The sequence below is a fragment of the Oncorhynchus tshawytscha genome, linkage group LG33 (assembly GCF_018296145.1).
Source record: "Oncorhynchus tshawytscha isolate Ot180627B linkage group LG33, Otsh_v2.0, whole genome shotgun sequence".
Taxonomy (NCBI): domain Eukaryota; kingdom Metazoa; phylum Chordata; class Actinopteri; order Salmoniformes; family Salmonidae; genus Oncorhynchus; species Oncorhynchus tshawytscha.
The window spans coordinates 42,264,213-42,282,972 of record NC_056461.1 but is presented as its reverse complement, the minus strand read 5'-3'; the positions used below and the strand labels follow the sequence as shown (position 1 = coordinate 42,282,972).

At 44.5% G+C, this 18,760-nt stretch overlaps 1 protein-coding gene across 1 annotated transcript; it reads left to right on the top strand.

Annotated features, from left to right (window-relative positions):
- Positions 1-122: 122 nt before the first annotated feature.
- Positions 123-13,177, top strand: alg5 (ALG5 dolichyl-phosphate beta-glucosyltransferase). Its single transcript, XM_024398210.2, has 10 exons — positions 123-422; positions 703-871; positions 1,460-1,506; positions 4,181-4,249; positions 4,622-4,714; positions 5,062-5,175; positions 8,639-8,698; positions 9,049-9,200; positions 9,843-9,928; positions 12,156-13,177. The coding sequence occupies exons 1-10, from the start codon at positions 360-362 to the stop codon at positions 12,269-12,271; spliced, it is 969 nt and encodes a 322-aa protein (XP_024253978.1). The 5' UTR covers positions 123-359; the 3' UTR covers positions 12,272-13,177.
- The last annotated feature ends 5,583 nt before the right edge of the window (positions 13,178-18,760 follow it).

The window sequence follows — 18,760 nt, the reverse complement described above, 5'->3', positions numbered from 1 at the left end:
GGTTATAGAAGGCAAAGAATAAGCGTTTGCACACTTTCACACTCCAAGACAGCAGGGGTCAGAGTTTCATTCGATGTAAGTCGCTTAGGTCCCGTTTGCATCTATATGATGATGTGGTTTTCTGCACGGAGTTACTTCCGCCTAGGTGTTTCCCTGTGACTGGAAGTTAAGTTCAAACTGATCCGCCCGATACAATACTGCAAATATTACGGCTATGATAGTCTATCTCTCCTTCTCCTCCGAAGAGTGTTTGTCAGAGATATTCGCCACGGAACAGTACAGTTAAGTTATTTAGCAGGCTAACTAGCCACTCTCTCCTTACTGCAGGTGTTTTATCTATTGCTACAGGGAATGGGATAATGGATTGTCTATGGGAAATAATTCACTGTCTGGTTGGATTGGCAGTGGCTGCTTTGATCGTGGTAAGTGGTACACTTGCTACAGTATTTGTCTAACAGGTAATGGTGTGTATGTCAAAGTCTTGTCGTTCAGGTTTACTGAGCTGTCAGAATGAGTGAGAGGGCACTTCTGTGTGCATCCAATCAATCAATCAATCAATCAATCATAGCTTTGAATACTATGTAATATGCCTAAATGTCTTTGTTTACATATTGACAAGAATATAGAATCAACGGAACCAAAACGGACAGACGGAACAATCTAGAACCTGATTCTTAACTCTGTTGTGATTCTATTTGACAGGTGCTGCTGGTAGCCCACCTGACTGCCGGGATGGTGGACCTGAAACGCCATGAGAAGGAGACGCTGTTCCCGACCGCGACTGGAGAGAAGGAGCCCTTCCCCAGCCTTCATGACCCCAGCTCCCTGGAGCTGTCTGTAATCGTGCCTGCCTATAATGAGGAGCTACGAAGTGAGTCACAGACGGGCATATAGACAGAAAGCTCTCTGGTAGTGCCTGCTCACAACGAGGGCCTAGAAGTGGGTGGGCAGACAGATAGACAGAAAGCTCTCTGGTAGTGCCTGCTCACCACGAGGGGCTAGAAGTGGGTGGGCAGACAGATAGACAGAAAGCTCTCCGGTAGTGCCTGCTCACCACGAGGGCCTAGAAGTGGGTAGGCAGACAGAGGCATACACACACACATTTCCCCTGAACATGTTTCCTCTTAGGAGTTAAAGGTGGATGAGACAGTAGGATCATATTCAGCGCTATCCTTGTAACAACAGATTGGAACAACAGATTGGAACAACAGCTTTCATTGCCTTGCAGCTACTGACTAGCGCTAATCTTGGCTTCAAGGCTTTTTTCCCCCTATTTATACCTGGGATAGACTGCGTTCACACAGGCAGCCCAATACTGCTAATTTATCACTAATAATTAGTATTTTGACCATTCAGATCAGCTATTTCAATTGAGCCAAATATCAGAATTGGGCTGCCTGTGTAAACGCAGCCGTAGACTACATATGTGACCTGGTATATATGTATTTTGCCGTTGCAGTGCCTGTGATGATGGAGGAAGCTATGGGATACCTGGAGAACAGACAGGTGAGTGGCCACTCCCACTGTTAGGAATGAAAGTAAGAAGCAAAATATGATCAAGGAGGGACAGTGTTTGCAGGATTTTGTTCCTAATTAGTCTTTTGACCAATCAGATCAGCTCAGAAAAAGATCTCTGGTAAAAAAAGATCTGATGTGATTGGTGAAAAGACCAGTTAGTGGAAAAAATATTAGAATTTGGCTGCCTGTGTAAACACAGCCTTTTTAATTGATAAATTAATCATGAGTTACGGCTCTAAACTGTTCACATTGTGAAGTGAACAACCAGCGATGAAAATCATTATTCCGTCATTGTTCAAAATAGCCACCAGATGGCAGTAATGATTTACAATTAATGTGTTGGTGGTTGACTCATCCCCTCTTTTTAGTTGAAGTTTCAATGTTTTCCTTTGTGAAATTGCAGATTGCAAACACTCTCTGAAATACTTGATGTTAACCGACTAAAATAATCCAGAGCCAGATTATATTTAATGTGACTAAAATATAAAATATTGATACGATCAAAACAAAGAATATATTAGAAAAAGAACATCAAAATATTGTTTTCTCGTTCTCTCTCTCTCTCCTGTCTCTCTCTCTGTCTCTGTCTCTCTCTGTCTCTGTCTCTGTCTCTCTCTCCTGTCTCTGTCTCTCTCTCCTCTCTCCTGTCTCTGTCTCTCTCTCCTGTCTCTGTCTCTCTCTCCTGTCTCTGTCTCTCTCTCCTGTCTCTGTCTCTCTCTCCTGTCTCTGTCTCTCTCTCCTGTCTCTGTCTCCTCTCTCCTGTCTCTGTCTCTCTCTCTCTCCTGTCTCTGTCTCTCTCTCCTGTCTCTGTCTCCTCTCTCCTGTCTCTGTCTCTCTCTCCTGTCTCTGTCTCCTCTCTCCTGTCTCTGTCTCCTCTCTCTCCTGTCTCTGTCTCCCTCTCTCTCCTGTCTCTGTCTTCTCTCTCCTGTCTCTGTCTCCTCTCTCCTGTCTGTCTCTCTCTCCTGTCTCTGTCTCTCTCTCCTGTCTCTCTCTCCTGTGTCTGTCTCTCTCTCCTGTCTCTGTCTCTCTCTCCTGTCTCTGTCTCTCTCTCCTGTCTCTGTCTCTCTCTCCTGTCTCTGTCTCTCTCTCCTGTCTCTGTCTCTCTCCTCTCTCTGTCTCTCTCTCCTGTCTCTGTCTCTCTCTCCTCTCTCCTTTCTCTCTCTCCTCTCTCCTGTCTCTGTCTCTCTCTCCTTTCTCTCTCTCCTCTCTCCTGTCTCTGTCTCTCTCTCCTTTCTCTCTCTCCTCTCTCCTGTCTCTGTCTCTCAATTCAATAAAATTGACTTTATTGACATGGCAAGTTCATTATTACTTACATTGTCAAAGTATACATATAGGAAAAAATATATAAATAAAAATGTTGGGACCAACAGCAATAATAATAATAGTAGTAGTGGACATGGGATTAACAACTACAACAACAATATTAGAATAACAATACATTAAGGCAATGGTAGTAGACCAGTGTCAACATGACTGAGAAGACACATGACCTGGTAGTAGACCAGTGTCAACATGACTGAGAAGACACATGACCTGGTAGTAGACCAGTGTCAACATGACTGAGAAGACGCATGACCTGGTACTGGACCAGTGTCAACATGACTGAGAAGACACATGACCTGGTACTGGACCAGTGTCAACATGACTGAGAAGACACATGACCTGGTAGTAGACCAGTGTCAACATGACTGAGAAGACACATGACCTGGTAGTAGACCAGTGTCAACATGACTGAGAAGACACATGACCTGGTAGTAGACCAGTGTCAACATGACTGAGAAGACACATGACCTGGTAGTAGACCAGTGTCAACATGACTGAGAAGACACATGACCTGGTAGTAGACCAGTGTCAACATGACTGAGAAGACACATGACCTGGTAGTAGACCAGTGTCAACATGACTGAGAAGACACATGACCTGGTACTGGACCAGTGTCAACATGACTGAGAAGACACATGACCTGGTAGTAGACCAGTGTCAACATGACTGAGAAGACACATGACCTGGTAGTAGACCAGTGTCAACATGACTGAGAAGACACATGACCTGGTAGTAGACCAGTGTCAACATGACTGAGAAGACACATGACCTGGTAGTAGACCAGTGTCAACATGACTGAGAAGACACATGACCTGGTAGTAGACCAGTGTCAACATGACTGAGAAGATACATGACCTGGTAGTAGACCAGTGTCAACATGACTGAGAAGACACATGACCTGGTAGTAGACCAGTGTCAACATGACTGAGAAGACACATGACCTGGTAGTAGACCAGTGTCAACATGACTGAGAAGACACATGACCTGGTAGTAGACCAGTGTCAACATGACTGAGAAGACACATGACCTGGTAGTAGACCAGTGTCAACATGACTGAGAAGACACATGACCTGATATGAAAGACAAAACCAGATGGGAAATATTATTGACATTACTTTGCACTTTTCACTCCCTGTCCCTCAGGTTGTAGCAGGAGGACACATATTTGGCTGCCAAAACTGCACATTTTGGCTTTTCACATAATAAATATTAGATTTTATTTCTTAATTTTTTTTATAGTTTCAAATTCTTTGTATTGAATTATATCTTTGGGAAATAAATATTCTCTTAGGTCTGAGTATTTGTCACAGTGTAATAGGAAATCTCTCTCTCCTTACAGAAACAGCAGCCGTTGTTTACCTATGAGGTCATTGTGGTGGACGACGGCAGCAGTGACCAAACAACAGAGGTACCGCCGTGACGATCTGTTATAAACACTTGTTGTTGTTGACAGCCATTTGTCTTTCAGAAATATTGTTCCTCCATATAAAATGGTAGAATCGGACCCCGTTTTGGAGGGTTTGTAAGAGAGTAATAGTTTATAACGTGTTGGTCCTGTCTTCCCAGGGTGCCTCACAGGACACCGGGACATGTATAGGTAAAATAGTAACGTGTATGTATTGGCCCTGTCTTCCCAGGGTGCCTCACAGGACACCAGGACATGTATAGGTAAAATAGTAACGTGTATGTATTGGCCCTGTCTTCCCAGGGTGCCTCACAGGACACCAGGACATGTATAGGTAAAATAGTAACGTGTATGTATTGGCGTTGTCCTTCCCAGGTTGCTTTGCGGTACACCAGAAAGTATGGCGCAGACAAAGTCAGAGTCCTGACCCTGGTGAAAAACAGAGGGAAAGGAGGGGCCGTCAGGATGGTGAGACACACACACACACACACACACACACACACACACGATGGTGAGAGCTCTGCTTGTAAATTTAGAGATACACAATATACATATATTTAATTCTATATCTCTGCTCACTGCCACGTTTAAAATAAGGTTATAATCTTAAATGTAGTAACTCCGTACTGGACAGAACGCCACCACAACTGTTACATTCAACTTAGAATTGTGTGTGTGCGCGCGTGTGTGTCTGCGCGTGTGTGCGTGTGTGTGTGTGTGTGTGTGTGTGTGTGTGTGTGTGTGTGTGTGTGTTGTGTGTGTGCGCGCGTGTGTGTCTGCGCGTGTGTGCGTGTGTGTGTGTGTGTGTGTGTCAGGGTACTCTGAGTTCCAGAGGGAAGCTGATATTGATGGCGGATGCGGACGGAGCCACTAAGTTTGCAGACGTGGAGAAGGTGGAGGCCGGCCTTCATGACGTAAACATCAAACCAGTGGGTGTTATGATTCTAGCTTTATGTTGTCTAGAATATAAATGTCATTTCCCTGACTAGGCTATATAATGTTTCTGTTTTGACCAGAGTCCTGTTCTACCAATCAGGTTTGACGAGTTAGCCAGGTAGCTTTGGTCAACTCTGAGTTCAACTCAGGATAACCCTGTACCATGAAAGTGGCTCATCTTTTAGCCAGGGACGTTTCTATGGCAACGAGTCCTTCAGAATGAACCTGCTCTGGGTGCTGACTGACTCAGGGCTAACTCCGTTTATCCTGAATGAAGTGTCTGAGCCACAAGTTGAGGACCAATGTAATCAGATTCCCTCCCTCTCACAGAGATATTATCATCGTCAAGATGACTGATTCACGTTTTATTCATCAAATGTTTTTTATGTTTAAAGAAATTGTAATGTTAAAATACCAATCACGTGGTCTCCTGAGTGGTGCAACCATCTAAGGCATCTCAGTGCCAGAGGCGTCGCTACAGACCCGGGTTCGATCCCAGGCTGTATCACAACTGGGCGTGATCGGGAGTCCCATAGGGCGGCGCACAATTGGCTGAGCGTCGTCCGGGTTTGGGGAGAGTTTGGCCGGGGGTGGGGGGGCTTTAGTTAGCTCTCTAGTGACTCTGTTGAGGGCGCCTGCAGGTTTCCTCCGACACATTGATGCGAGTGGTTTCCGGCTTAAGTGTGGTGTTAGGAAGCCTGATTTGGCGGGTTTCAGAGGCAGTGTGACTTGACCTTTGTCTCCCAACCCTGTTGGGGAGTTGCAGCGATGAGACAAGTTCGAAATTGGGGAGAAAAAAATGGGTCAAATAATTAAAAAATAACTATCACATTTTACTAAGGACAGCATCTGCTTTCCCAACTACGTTTTACAACGAGATTGTATTTTGAAATTTGCAACGGGCAAACTGACAGCCGGGCCATAGAGGGAGCCAACCATAGAGAGCCAACCATAGAGGAGCCAACCATAGAGCCGGGAGCCAACCATAGAGCCGGGAGGGAGCCAACCATAGAGAGCATAGAGGAGCCAACCATAGAGCCGGGAGCCAACCATAGACATATAATTCATAGAATGGTAGTTCCAGTTCAAGTCAAGACCTGCAGCCATTGGTAGTGTTCAGTTTAACAGCCAGTGTCTATGGCTCTATGGCCACAATGCAACAAGCTGTTCCACAGATAGGAGGTGCATTGAAATACACACCAAAGACTGCATTAACGATAAGTAATAGCCTGCTGAATTTGCAAGATAACTTTTTTTTGGGGCACAAATGAAACTGTGGCTACTGACACGTCCGTGGATGTTTTCGGCGTTGTCTCAATAAAGAGTTTGGCGTTCAACTAGCCATGTGTGACACGCATGCTCAGTTCCAAGTCTACTAGAATTAATGGCAGACGTAGCAAGAAATATCTACTGTCGTAGTACGGATGAAGCCTGAGCTCGACTGGCTAACTGAAGCGGAAGCTGGCTAACTGAAGCGGAAGCTGGCTAACTGAAGCGGAAGCTGGCTAACTGAAGCGGAAGCTGGCTAGCTGAAGCGGAAGCTGGCTAGCTGAAGCGGAAGCTGGCTAGCTGAAGCGGAAGCTGGCTAGCTGAAGCGGAAGCTGGCTCTGGTCTATTGACTTCAATCGCGGATTACAAAGGAAAACCAGCCACTTCACGGACACCGACGTGTTGCTCCCAGACAAGCTAAACACCTTCTTCGCCCACTTTGAGGATAACACAATGCCACCGACGCAGCCCGCTACCAAAGACTGTGGACTCTCATTCTCCGTGGCCGACGTGAGTAAGACATTTAAGCATGTTAACCCTCGCAAGGCTGCCGGCCCAGACTGCCTCCCTAGTCGATTCCTGGAGTGGCTGGAGTGTTTACGGAAATATTCAATCTCTCCCTATCCCAGTCTACTGTCCCCACATGCTTCAAGATGTCCACCATTGTTCCTCTACCCAAGAAAGCGAAAGGTAACTGAACTAAATTACTATCGCCCCGTAGCACTCACTTCTGTCATCATGAAGTGTTTTGAGAGGCAAGTTAAGGATCATATCACCTCTACCTTACCTGACACCTTAGACCCACTTCAATTTGCTTACCGCCCCAATAGATCCACAGACGCACTGCACACTGCCCTATCCCGTCTGGACAAGAAGAATCCCTATATAAGAATGCTGTTCATTGACTACAGCTCAGCCTTCAACACCATAGTACTATCCAGGCTCATCATTTAGCTTGGGGCCTTGGGTCTGAACCCCACCCTCTGCAACTGGGTCCTGGACTTCCTGACGGGCCACCCCCAGGTGGAAACACCTTTTCTTTGCTTATCCTCAACACAGGGGCCCCACAGGAGTGCGTGCTCAGCCCTCTCCTGTACTCCCTGTTCACCCATGACTGCGTGGCCACGCACCCCTCCAATTCAATCATCAAGTTTGCAGACGACACAACAGTAGAAGGCCTGATTACCAACGATGACGAGACGGCCTACAGGGAGGAGGTGAGGGCCCTGGCAGAGTGGTGCCAGGAAAATAACCTCTCCCTCAACGTCAGCAAAATGAAGGAGCTGGTCGTAGACTTCAGGAAACAGCAGAGGGGGCACGCCCCTATCCACATTAACAGGACCACAGTGGAGAAGGTGAAAAGCTTCCAAGTTTCTTGCCGTACACATCATTGACAATCTGCGCCTCTTCAACCTCAGGACGCTGAAGAAATTCTGCTTGGCACCTAAGACCCTCACAAACTTTTACAGATGCACAATTGAGAGCATCCTGTCGAGCTGTATCACCGCCTGGTACGGCAACTGCACCGTCCTCAACCGCAGGGCTCTCCATAGGGTGGTACGGTCATCCCAAAACATCACTGGGGGCACACTGCCTGCCCTCCATGACACCTACAGCACCCAATGTCACAGGAAGGCCAAAAAAATCAGATGCATCAAAGCTGGGACCGAGAGACTGAAAAACAGCTTCTATCTCAAGGCCGTCAGACTGTTAAATAGCCATCATTGGGCGGCTTCCACCCGGTTACTCAACCCTGCACCTTAGAGGCTGCTGCTCTACGTACATAGACATGGAACACTCGTCACTTTATTAATAATGGAACACTGGTCACATTAATAATGTTTACATACTGCTTTACTCATTTCATATGTATATACTGTATTCTATTCTACTGTATTTTAGTCATTGCTACTCTGACATTGCTCATCCTAATCTTTATATATTTCTTAATTCCATTCTTTTACTTTTAGATTTGTGTGTATTGTTGTGTATTGTTAGATACTACTGCACTGTTGGAGTTAGGAACACAAGCATTTAGCTACACCTGCAATAACATCTGCTAAACATGTGTTTGTGAATAATAACATCTGCTAAACATGTGTATGTGACTAATAAAATGTTGATTTGATTTCAATGGGACTTTCTGTATATATCCCGGTTAAATAACGAAAAGCTTGTGTGTTACAGGAGAACATGGCTATATCCTGTGGGTCCAGAGCACACCTGGAGGAGGAGGCAGTCGCTTCGGTACTCTCTCTTTCTCCCATCTCTCTCTTTCTCATCTCTCTCTTTCATCTCTCTTTCATCTCTCTCTCTCTCTTTCATCTCTCTCTTTCATCTCTCTCTTTCATCTCTCTCTCTCTCTTTCATCTCTCTCTCTCTTTCATCTCTCTCTTTCATCTCTCTCTCTCTTTCATCTCTCTCTCTCTCTCTTTCATCTCTCTCTCTCTCTCTTTCATCTCTCTCTCTCTCTTTCATCACTCAATCACTCACTCTGTCACCTAAGTAACCCCGTGATGAAATGCATAGATGCCCCAAAAAAAACAACACACCAAGGTCTTGTAGATGGATTTGTTTTGTTTGTGTTTCCATGGTAGCGGTCCATGTTCCGTACGTTCCTGATGTATGGGTTCCACTTCCTGGTTTGGTTTTTCTGTGTGCGAGGCATCAAGGACACACAGTGTGGCTTCAAGCTCTTCACCCGCGAGGCTGCCCTCAAAACCTTCTCCTCCCTACATGTGGAGCGATGGTAAGGTGTCCCCCCCCAAAACGCTAACTTAACCGCTCACCCAATACCAAAATGTATTGGTGTTTACCTCGTATTGTATTCTACTTAGTTAAAATAATTATCCTCCCTGCACGTGGAGCGATAGTAAGGTCTCTCTCTTTCTTATGCCAACGTTTACCTGCTATAAGAAATTCTATAATAACGGGGTAGTTCTAGTTCTATTCTAACCCCTTCAAAAAATTATTTGAAGGAGCAAATTTTACCTCATTATATTTGCAAGTTGTGAATGATGGTTATTACATAGTAATTAGATGGCTTAATTTAAACAAGAAATGTATGGGGAAAGTGCAAGACTTTCTCTCTGGTGCAGTGGTACGGTCTCTCATTTTACGAGAACACTAACTCGCAATAACTACAACTTGAATTTGAATGGAGCAATGGTACGGTCACTCTCTCTGGAGGAGACCATTAGCAACACAATCTGTACTTCCAATAACTACCATTTGAATGAACGGTGCACTGGTATAGTCTCTCTAAACAACTTGATCGTGACGGAAAACAAAAGTTTACTAGTCAAGGACTAGCACTGAATATGGTGTGATACTGTTCCACAGGGCCGTCGTTGTAAAAACATTGTAACTAGAATGTTGTACTGTTCTATAGGGCCTTTGACGTGGAGCTGCTGTATATCGCTCAGTGCTTTAAGATACCCATAGCCGAGGTGGCCGTCAACTGGACTGAGATAGAAGGTAAGTCTGTCAACTAGACTGAGATGGGTGAGTCTCTCACACTTAGACATACACACTAGCGTTGAATATTTCCCCGGTATTTAAAAAATGTTGCATCCCGAGAAGATATAACTTTTCTCCCAGTTAATCCTGTATTTCCCAACAAAACCGGGAGTGTCATTCTAAAGCAGATAACTGTCTGGATTTTATTAGAGCTTTGATCAGCATGAACATTCTAACCTGATGCTACCTGACTCTAATTATCCCTACTTTAAATATATTTAATGATCCCTACTTTAAATATATTATTAATTGTCCCTACTTTAAATATATTTAATGGTCCCTACTTTAAATATATTATTAATTGTCCCTACTTTAAATATATTTAATGATCCCTACTTTAAATATATTATTAATTGTCCCTACTTTAAATATATTTAATGGTCCCTACTTTAAATATATTTAATGGTCCCTACTTTAAATATATTTAATGGTCCCTACTTTAAATATATTTAGTGATCACAAGCCCATAAAAGCCAAAATAATTGTGCTGTTATCCAATAGACCTACATATAGCCTCTTGGGTAAATGAATGAAACTAGCTCCAGTAGGCTAACGTTTTTGAGTGTAAACTGTATTATTGTACTGTATTGAATTATACTGTATTATATAGACTGGAATTACGCTTCTCATTCAAACCAGGAAGCTGGGAGAGAACGTGATTCTGGTGCAGGACGTGGCGAATTTGATTTTAATTTTGAAATATAAAAGGGCCTATTTTTTTTTTTTTTTATATATATTTAATTAGTAGGCTGACATATCTTTTTCATAATATTTCCCATAATGCTATTAGCTACCTCCCTCTTTCTCTCATTGCTTCATTCTTTCCTTTCATCTTCATCATTCCAATCACATCTTTGAATAATATTGGACTCCAATGAGATGCAGACGGCGATCACTCCTCTTCACGAACATTGAACGGTATAGGAGTTTTAACAAAATACCTGTTACATAGCCTAATGCCATCACACGTTCACTCTTCTTACAAACTTACCTGGCCTGTGGCCGTGAGTTCTATTGGCTGCTGTATTCAACATTCGGCAAACAAGAACTTACGTCCCTCTTCCAGTAGTCTATGAGTATAGGAAATGTACAGCAAGCTGTTCCAGTCTAGTCTAGGAACACGAAGGAGAGGGTCCAATGGGAGCTCAGGTGTGTATTGCACAAGAGACCGAGGCTATAAGTTCGAAGCTTAGCTTCGCCTAATGCATAACCCATCATTCACAACAACAAAAATGTTTAACATGACGAGATGATGCATTCATACTGAAATGTGCTGTCTCTCCTCACCCTGAGTGCCTGTCTCTCCTCACCCTGAGTGCCTGTCTCTCCTCACCCTGAGTGTTGATGATTGATCATGCAGATAGCCGAGATTAGGCCATGACCCGTAGAGAAGACCGATTTAGACATGGCGTTTTAATTTCACAGTCCCGTTTCACGGCATGCTGCTCATATAAATAATTTCTTATAATTGACCGGTTTCTCACAGTTATTTATCCCGGGAAAAGGGAGCGGGTTTGTGTGGGGAAATCTCAGTAACCCGGTTACCGCTATTCAACCCTAATACACACACATACGCTCACACAACTGGACTGAGGGAGGTGAGTTTTAACCTAATCAAACCTGTCTTGGCTGTTTGGGTCATTTTACTACACACACGCACACACACACCCCCAGACCACACATGCCCCCACGGTGACCGGGGTTCGAGCCTCAGATCCCCCTCGCTGTTAACCAGTCTCCCGACTCTTAACTGTCCTGTCATTTTCAAATGAGAGAATACGTAAGTAGATTGGATGTGTTTTAGTGTCTCGGATGTTTCCAGTCGTGGGCTACTGGTTAACTAGTATGGTAGTGGTTTCTACCTAGTGACCTTATCGTAACTGGTTAAAAAGCTGGTGGCAGTTTGGAGCTGGCTAGTGATGAGTAGAGACCTGCTGTTATAGTACATTATAATGTGTTATAAGGTTATAACCCATCTTAACCACTAGGCTGCCTGCTGGCTTGAGGTGTTATAAGCTGGTTATGTGGTATAATGAAGCTATAAGGCCCGAGGGGGTGGGGTATAAGGCCCGAGGGGGTGGGGTATATAACCAATATACCACAGCTAAGGGCTGTTCTTCTTAAGCATGAGGCAAAGTGGAGTTCAACCTGGATACAGCCCTTAATGTGTTATGTGTTGTTGTAGGGTCCAAGCTGGTGCCAGTGTGGAGCTGGCTACAGATGGGTCGAGACCTGGTGTTCATACGCCTGCGTTACATCACCGGTGCCTGGAGACTGGAAAGCCCTCGCAAGACCGACTAGAGCCAATCACATCAGCCCTCGCACAATGAGACAGCCCTCTGATTGGACAGATGAACTTCCTCGTTGGACGGGATTACCGTGAACTCCGTTGTGGGCTGCGGCTCGATTGTCTGATGTGGCTTGCTCTCCTTGTGTCCTCTGCTTCAGCTGCACTGATCTGAACTAGCAGGACAGGTGAAAGCATTGAAGAGGATGCCTACTGGGAGTTTGTTTTCACCTGTTCAGCTCTTTAATGTCCTCTGCAGATTGAGGAGAGGAAGCTATTTTTAGACTATTGAGATTTTGGTGGCGGCAGAGTAGCCTAGTGGTTAGAGCGTTGGACTGGTAACCGAAAGGTTGCAAGTTCAAACCCCCGAGCTGACAAGGTCTGTCGTTCTGCCCCTGAACAGGCAGTTCCTAGGCCGTCATTGAAAATTAGAATTTGTTCTTAACTGACTTGCCTGGTTAAATAAAGATAAAATAAAATGCATCAATGGGAGGGCTATGTTCTCTTTTGAACATTGCCATTGGCTGAGAAATCTTTAGATGATTGATTGACAGGTCCCGTTCTGTCCCGCCTATTGCCAGGTTCAGAACACTTGTTTCTTTCACCTGAAAAAGGGTTTGTGGTGTCCGTGGTAACATGCACATGCCATTGCCACGGTTTCAGATACACGCACCACATGATCAATCCGTGTACCATGTTACTCATTTTTTTTACATTTCTGTCAAACTGTTTGTGTGGGTGAAGAGGAATGTTGACTGTGTCGCTGAGGGATCAAATGGATCATGTTTTGGTTTTTATCATGATTTTGGTTAGGTAAAATTGAAGGTGTCATTTTCAATGAGGGTTAATTGGTTGTAAAGTTATGTCTGTAATGTAGAAGGATGGACTGAACCAAATTAAATGAAAATCAGCTCTGATGATTAATGTTGTTGTTTCATGTTAATTATTATCACATGTTGTAACTGGTAATGTGGCTTAGAATAAATTAAATGCAAAATATAATTCTTATAAATATCGTAGCGACCTTAACCCGACAACTTGTCAAGGGGTTAGGATCTCTTTGCATTATGGGTAAGGTGTTGGGTTGACAGTTGCTGTGCCCATTTTTGAGTCTCGTTAACTCTGGTTCCCATAGCAACCCATATTAACTCTGGTTCTCATAGCAACCCATATTAACTCTGGTTCCTACAGCAACCCATATTAACTCTGGTTCCCCATGGCAAACTCATATTAACTCTGGTTCCCATAGCCAACCCATATTAACTCTGGTTCCCATAGAAACCCATATTAACTCTGGTTACTACAGCAACCCATATTAACTCTGGTTCCTACAGCAACCCATATTAACTCTTGCTCCCATAGAAACCCTAACCCTGGTTCCCACAGCAACCCATATTAACTCTGGTTCCCATAGAAACCCATATTAACTCTGGTTACTACAGCAACCCATATTAACTCTGGTTCCTACAGCAACCCATATTAACTCTTGCTCCCATAGAAACCCATATTAACCCTGGTTCCCATAGGAACCCATATTAACTCTGGTTCCCATAGCCAACCCATATTAACTCTGGTTCCCATAGCAACCCATATTAACTCTGGTTCCCACAGCCAACCCATATTAACTCTGGTTCCCATAGCAACCCATATTAACTCTGGTTCCCATAGCAACCCATATTAACTCTGGTTCCCATAGCCAACCCATATTAACTCTGGTTCCCATAGAAACCCATATTAACTCTGGTTCCTACAGCAACCCATATTAACTCTGGTTCCTACAGCAACCCATATTAACTCTTGCTCCCATAGAAACCCATATTAACCCTGGTTCCCATAGGAACCCATATTAACTCTGGTTCCCATAGCCAACCCATATTAACTCTGGTTCCCATAGCAACCCATATTAACTCTGGTTCCCATAGCAACCCATATTAACTCTGGTTCCCATAGCAACCCATATTAACTCTGGTTCCCATAGCCAACCCATATTAACTCTGGTTCCTACAGCAACCCATATTAACTCTGGTTCCCATAGCAACCCATATTAACTCTGGTTCCCATAGCAACCCATATTAACTCTGGTTCCTACAGCAACCCATATTAACTCTGGTTCCCATGGTCAACCCATATTAACTATGTTTCCCATAGGAACCCATATTAACTCTGGTTCCCATAGCAACCCATATTAACTCTGGTTCCTACAGCAACCCATATTAACTCTGGTTCCCATAGAAACCCATATCAAATCAAATCAAATTTATTTATATAGCCCTTCGTACATCAGCTGATATCTCAAAGTGCTGTACAGAAACCCAGCCTAAAACCCCAAACAGCAAGCAATGCAGGTGTAGAAGCACAGTGGCTAGGAAAAACTCCCTAGAAAGGCCAAAACCTAGGAAGAAACCTAGAGAGGAACCAGGCTATGTGGGGTGGCCAGTCCTCTTCTGGCTGTGCCGGGTGGAGATTATAACAGAACATGGCCAAGATGTTCAAATGTTCATAAATGACCAGCATGGTCGAATAATAATAAGGCAGAACAGTTGAAACTGGAGCAGCAGCACAGTCAGGTGGAAGTTGAAACTGGAGCAGCAGCATGGCCAGGTGGACTGGGGACAGCAAGGAGTCATCATGTCAGGTAGTCCTGGGGCATGGTCCTAGGGCTCAGGTCCTCCGAGAGAGAGAGAAAGAAAGAGAGAATTAGAGACTTAGATTCACACAGGACACCGAATAGGACAGGAGAAGTACTCCAGATATAACAAACTGACCCCAGCCCCCGACACATAAACTACTGCAGCATAAATACTGGAGGCTGAGACAGGAGGGGTCAGGAGACACTGTGGCCCCATCCGAGGTCACCCCAGACAGGGCCAAACAGGAAGGATATAACCCCACCCACTTTGCCAAAGCACAGCCCCCACACCACTAGAGGGATATCTTCAACCACCAACTTACCATCCTGAGACAAGGCTGAGTATAGCCCACAAAGATCTCCGCCACGGCACAACCCAAGGGGGGGCGCCAACCCAGACAGGATGACCACAACATATTAACTATGGTTCCCATAGCAACCCATATTAACTCTGGTTCCTACAGCAACCCATATTAACTCTGGTTCCCATGGTCAACCCATATTAACTATGGTTCCCATAGCAACCCATATTAACTCTGGTTCCCATGGCCAACTCATATTAACTCTGGTTCCCATAGAAACCCATATTAACTCTGGTTCCCATAGCCAACCCATATTAACTCTGGTTCCCATAGAAACCCATATTAACTCTGGTTCCCATAGCAACCCAGATTAACTCTGGTTCCCATAGAAACCCATATTAACTCTGGTTCCCATACATTCCTTTGTACTTTTCTATTGTTTTGTTTCTGACTGATAGGTCCTGTGAGGGGCACTTGTTTCGAAACATCTCCTCCACATAACAGAGAATACATCCCAAATGACACCCCATCTCCTAGTGCATTACTTGTGATCAGAGCCCTATCGTCCCTGGGCAAAAGTAGTGCACAATATAGGGCATGGGGTGCCATTTGGGACACAAGCACACAGAGAGAGTTCTTGCGGTCTGACTAAATGAAGTCTCTGGGTAATTTACTGGGTTGTAGTGCGAGGCTGAGGTTTGGCACCGGGCTAATAATGTGGATGTGTCTACGGGTTGCCTCCTTGAGCCCCGGAGAGCACATCCTGTTTGTCCTGCTGGTTGTCTGTATGTCTCTCCCTGCACTTCCTGTTTGTCCTGCTGATTGTCTGTATCTCTCTCCCTGCACTTCCTGTTTGTCCTGCTGGTTGCCTGTAAGTCTCTCCCCCTCTCTCTGTCTCTCTCTCCCCCTCCTCTCTCTCTCTCCATCTCTCTCCCCCCCCTCCTCTCTCTCCCCCTCTCTCGCCCCTCCTCTCTCTCCATCTCTCTCCCCCTCTCTCGCCCCTCTCCCTCTCCTCTCTCCATCTCCCCCCCCCTCTCTCTCTCTCCCTCTCATCTCCCCTCTCTCTCTCTCTCCATCCCTCCCCCCCTCTCTCTCTCCCCCCCTCTCCCTCTCCTCTCTCTCTCCATCTCTCCATCCCCTCCTCTCTCGCTCTCTCTCTCTCTCCATCTCTCCCCCCTCCTCTCTCCCTCTCCATCTCCATCTGGTTCTGCTGCAGCTCCCAGTCTGGAAGTCATTTTTCCAAATAGTCCTTCTATATACAGGTAACTGCCAAAATAAAGGAAACACCAACACCAAGTGTCTTAATAGGGAGATGGCCCACCAGCAGATAGAACAGCTTCCGTGCACCTTAGCATTCAATCTACAAGTGTCTGGAACTCTATTGGAGGGATGTGACACCATTCTTCAACTAGAAATCCCATCACTTGGTGTTTTGTTGATGGTGGTGGAAAATACTCGCCACTTCAGAATCTCCCATACGTGTTCAATTGGGTTCTTGTGGCTACGAGATGGCATATGGTTTACATCATTTTCATGTTCATCAAACCATTCAGTGACCTGTGGGTGGGGGCATTATCACCCTATGGGGGCATAGCCATCGTAGCCAAAATAATGGCCTAACCAGCATTATGGGATGTTTATTTGCTTACTTATCTCAGGAACCACACTTACGTGGAAGCACCTGCTTTCGATATACTCTCAATATACTCCCGAGTGGCGCAGGGGTCTAAGGCAATGCATCTCAGCGCTTGAGGTGTCCCTACAGACACCCTGGTTCGATTCCAGGCTGTATCTTAACTGGCTGTGATTGGGTGTCCCATAAGGCGGCGCACAATTGGTCCAGCATCATCTGTGTTTGGCTGGTGTAGGCTGTAATTAAGAATTTGTTCTTAACTGATTTGCCTAGTTAAATAAAGGTAACTTTTATTTTTTTTTATTTTGAAAAAATGTACTCAAGTGTTTCCTTTATTTTGGCAGTTACCTGGACACAGAGCATTCGGAAAGTATTCAGACCCTTTCCCTTTGTCCACATGGTGTTACATTACAGACTTATTCTCAAATGGATTAAATACATGTGTTTCATCATCAATCCACAAACAATACCCCATAATGACAAAGCGAAACCAGGTTTTAAGAATTTTTTGCAATTTTAGTACAAATAAAAAACAGAAATACCTTATTTACATAAGTATTCAAACCCTTTGCTATATGAGACTCGAAAATGAGCTCAGGTACATCCTGCTTCCACTGAATATCCTTTATGTTTTTACAACTTTAAGAAAATTAAATTAATTGGACATGATTTGGAAAGGCACACACCTGTCTATATGAGGTCCCACAGTTGGCAGTGCATGTCAGAGCAAAAAACAAGCCATGAGGTCGAAGGAATTGTCCGTCGAGCTCCAAGACAGGATTGTGTCGAGTCACAGATCTGGAGAAGAGTACCAAAAAAGTTCTGCAACATTGAAAGTCCTCAAGTGGCTTCAATCATTCTTAAATGGAAGAAGTTTGGAACCACCAAGACTCTTCCTAGAGCTGGCCGCCCGGCCAAACTGAGCAATTGGGAAGAAGAGCCTTGGTCAGGGAGGTGACCAATAACCTTTGATGGTCATTCTGACAGAGTTCTGGAGTTCCTCTGTGGAGATGGGAGAACCTTCCAGAAGAATAACCATCTTCGGCCTGAATGTTAAGCATCACGTTTGGAGGAAACCTGGCACCATCCCTACGGTGAAGCATGGTGGTTGAGGCATTATGCTTTGGGGATGTTTTTCAGTGGCAGGGACAGGGAGACGATTGGCGCAAAGTACAGAGAGATCCTTGATGAAAATTTGGAGAAAGTCATAAATACATTCCAAAGGTGTGTGTGTGTGTGTGTGTGTGTGTGTGTGTGTGTGTGTGTGTGTGTGTGTGTGTGTGTGTGCGCGCACGCGTGCCAGTCAAAAGTTTGGACACCTACTCATTCCAGGGTTGTTCTTTTTTTCTACTATTTTCTACATTGTAGAATAATAGTGAAGACATCAAAACTATGAAATAACACATGGAATCATGTAGTAACCAAAAAAAGTCTTAAACAAATCAAGATATATGTTATATTTGAGATTCTTCAAAGTAGCACCCTTTGCCTTGATGACAGCTTTGCACACTCTTGGAATTCTCTCAACCAGCTTCATGACATAGTCACCTGAAATGCATTTAAATTAACAGGTGTGCCTTGTTAAAAGTTGATTTATGGAATTTCTTTCCTTCTCAATGCATTTGAGCCAATCAGTTGTACCCTTCAAGGTAGGGGTGGTATACAGAAGATAGCCCTATTTAGTAAAAGACCAAGTCCATATTATGGCAAGAACAGTTCAAATAAGCAAAGAGAAACAACAGTCTATCATTACATTAAAACATGTAGGTCAGTTAATACGGAAAAATTGTTGAATTGCTGCAAAGAAACCACTACAAAAGGACACCAATAATAAGAAGAGACTTGCTTGGGCCAAGAAACACGAGCAATGGACATTAGACTGGTAGAAATCTGTCCTTTGGTCTGATGAGTCCAAATTTGAGATTTTTGGTTCCAACAA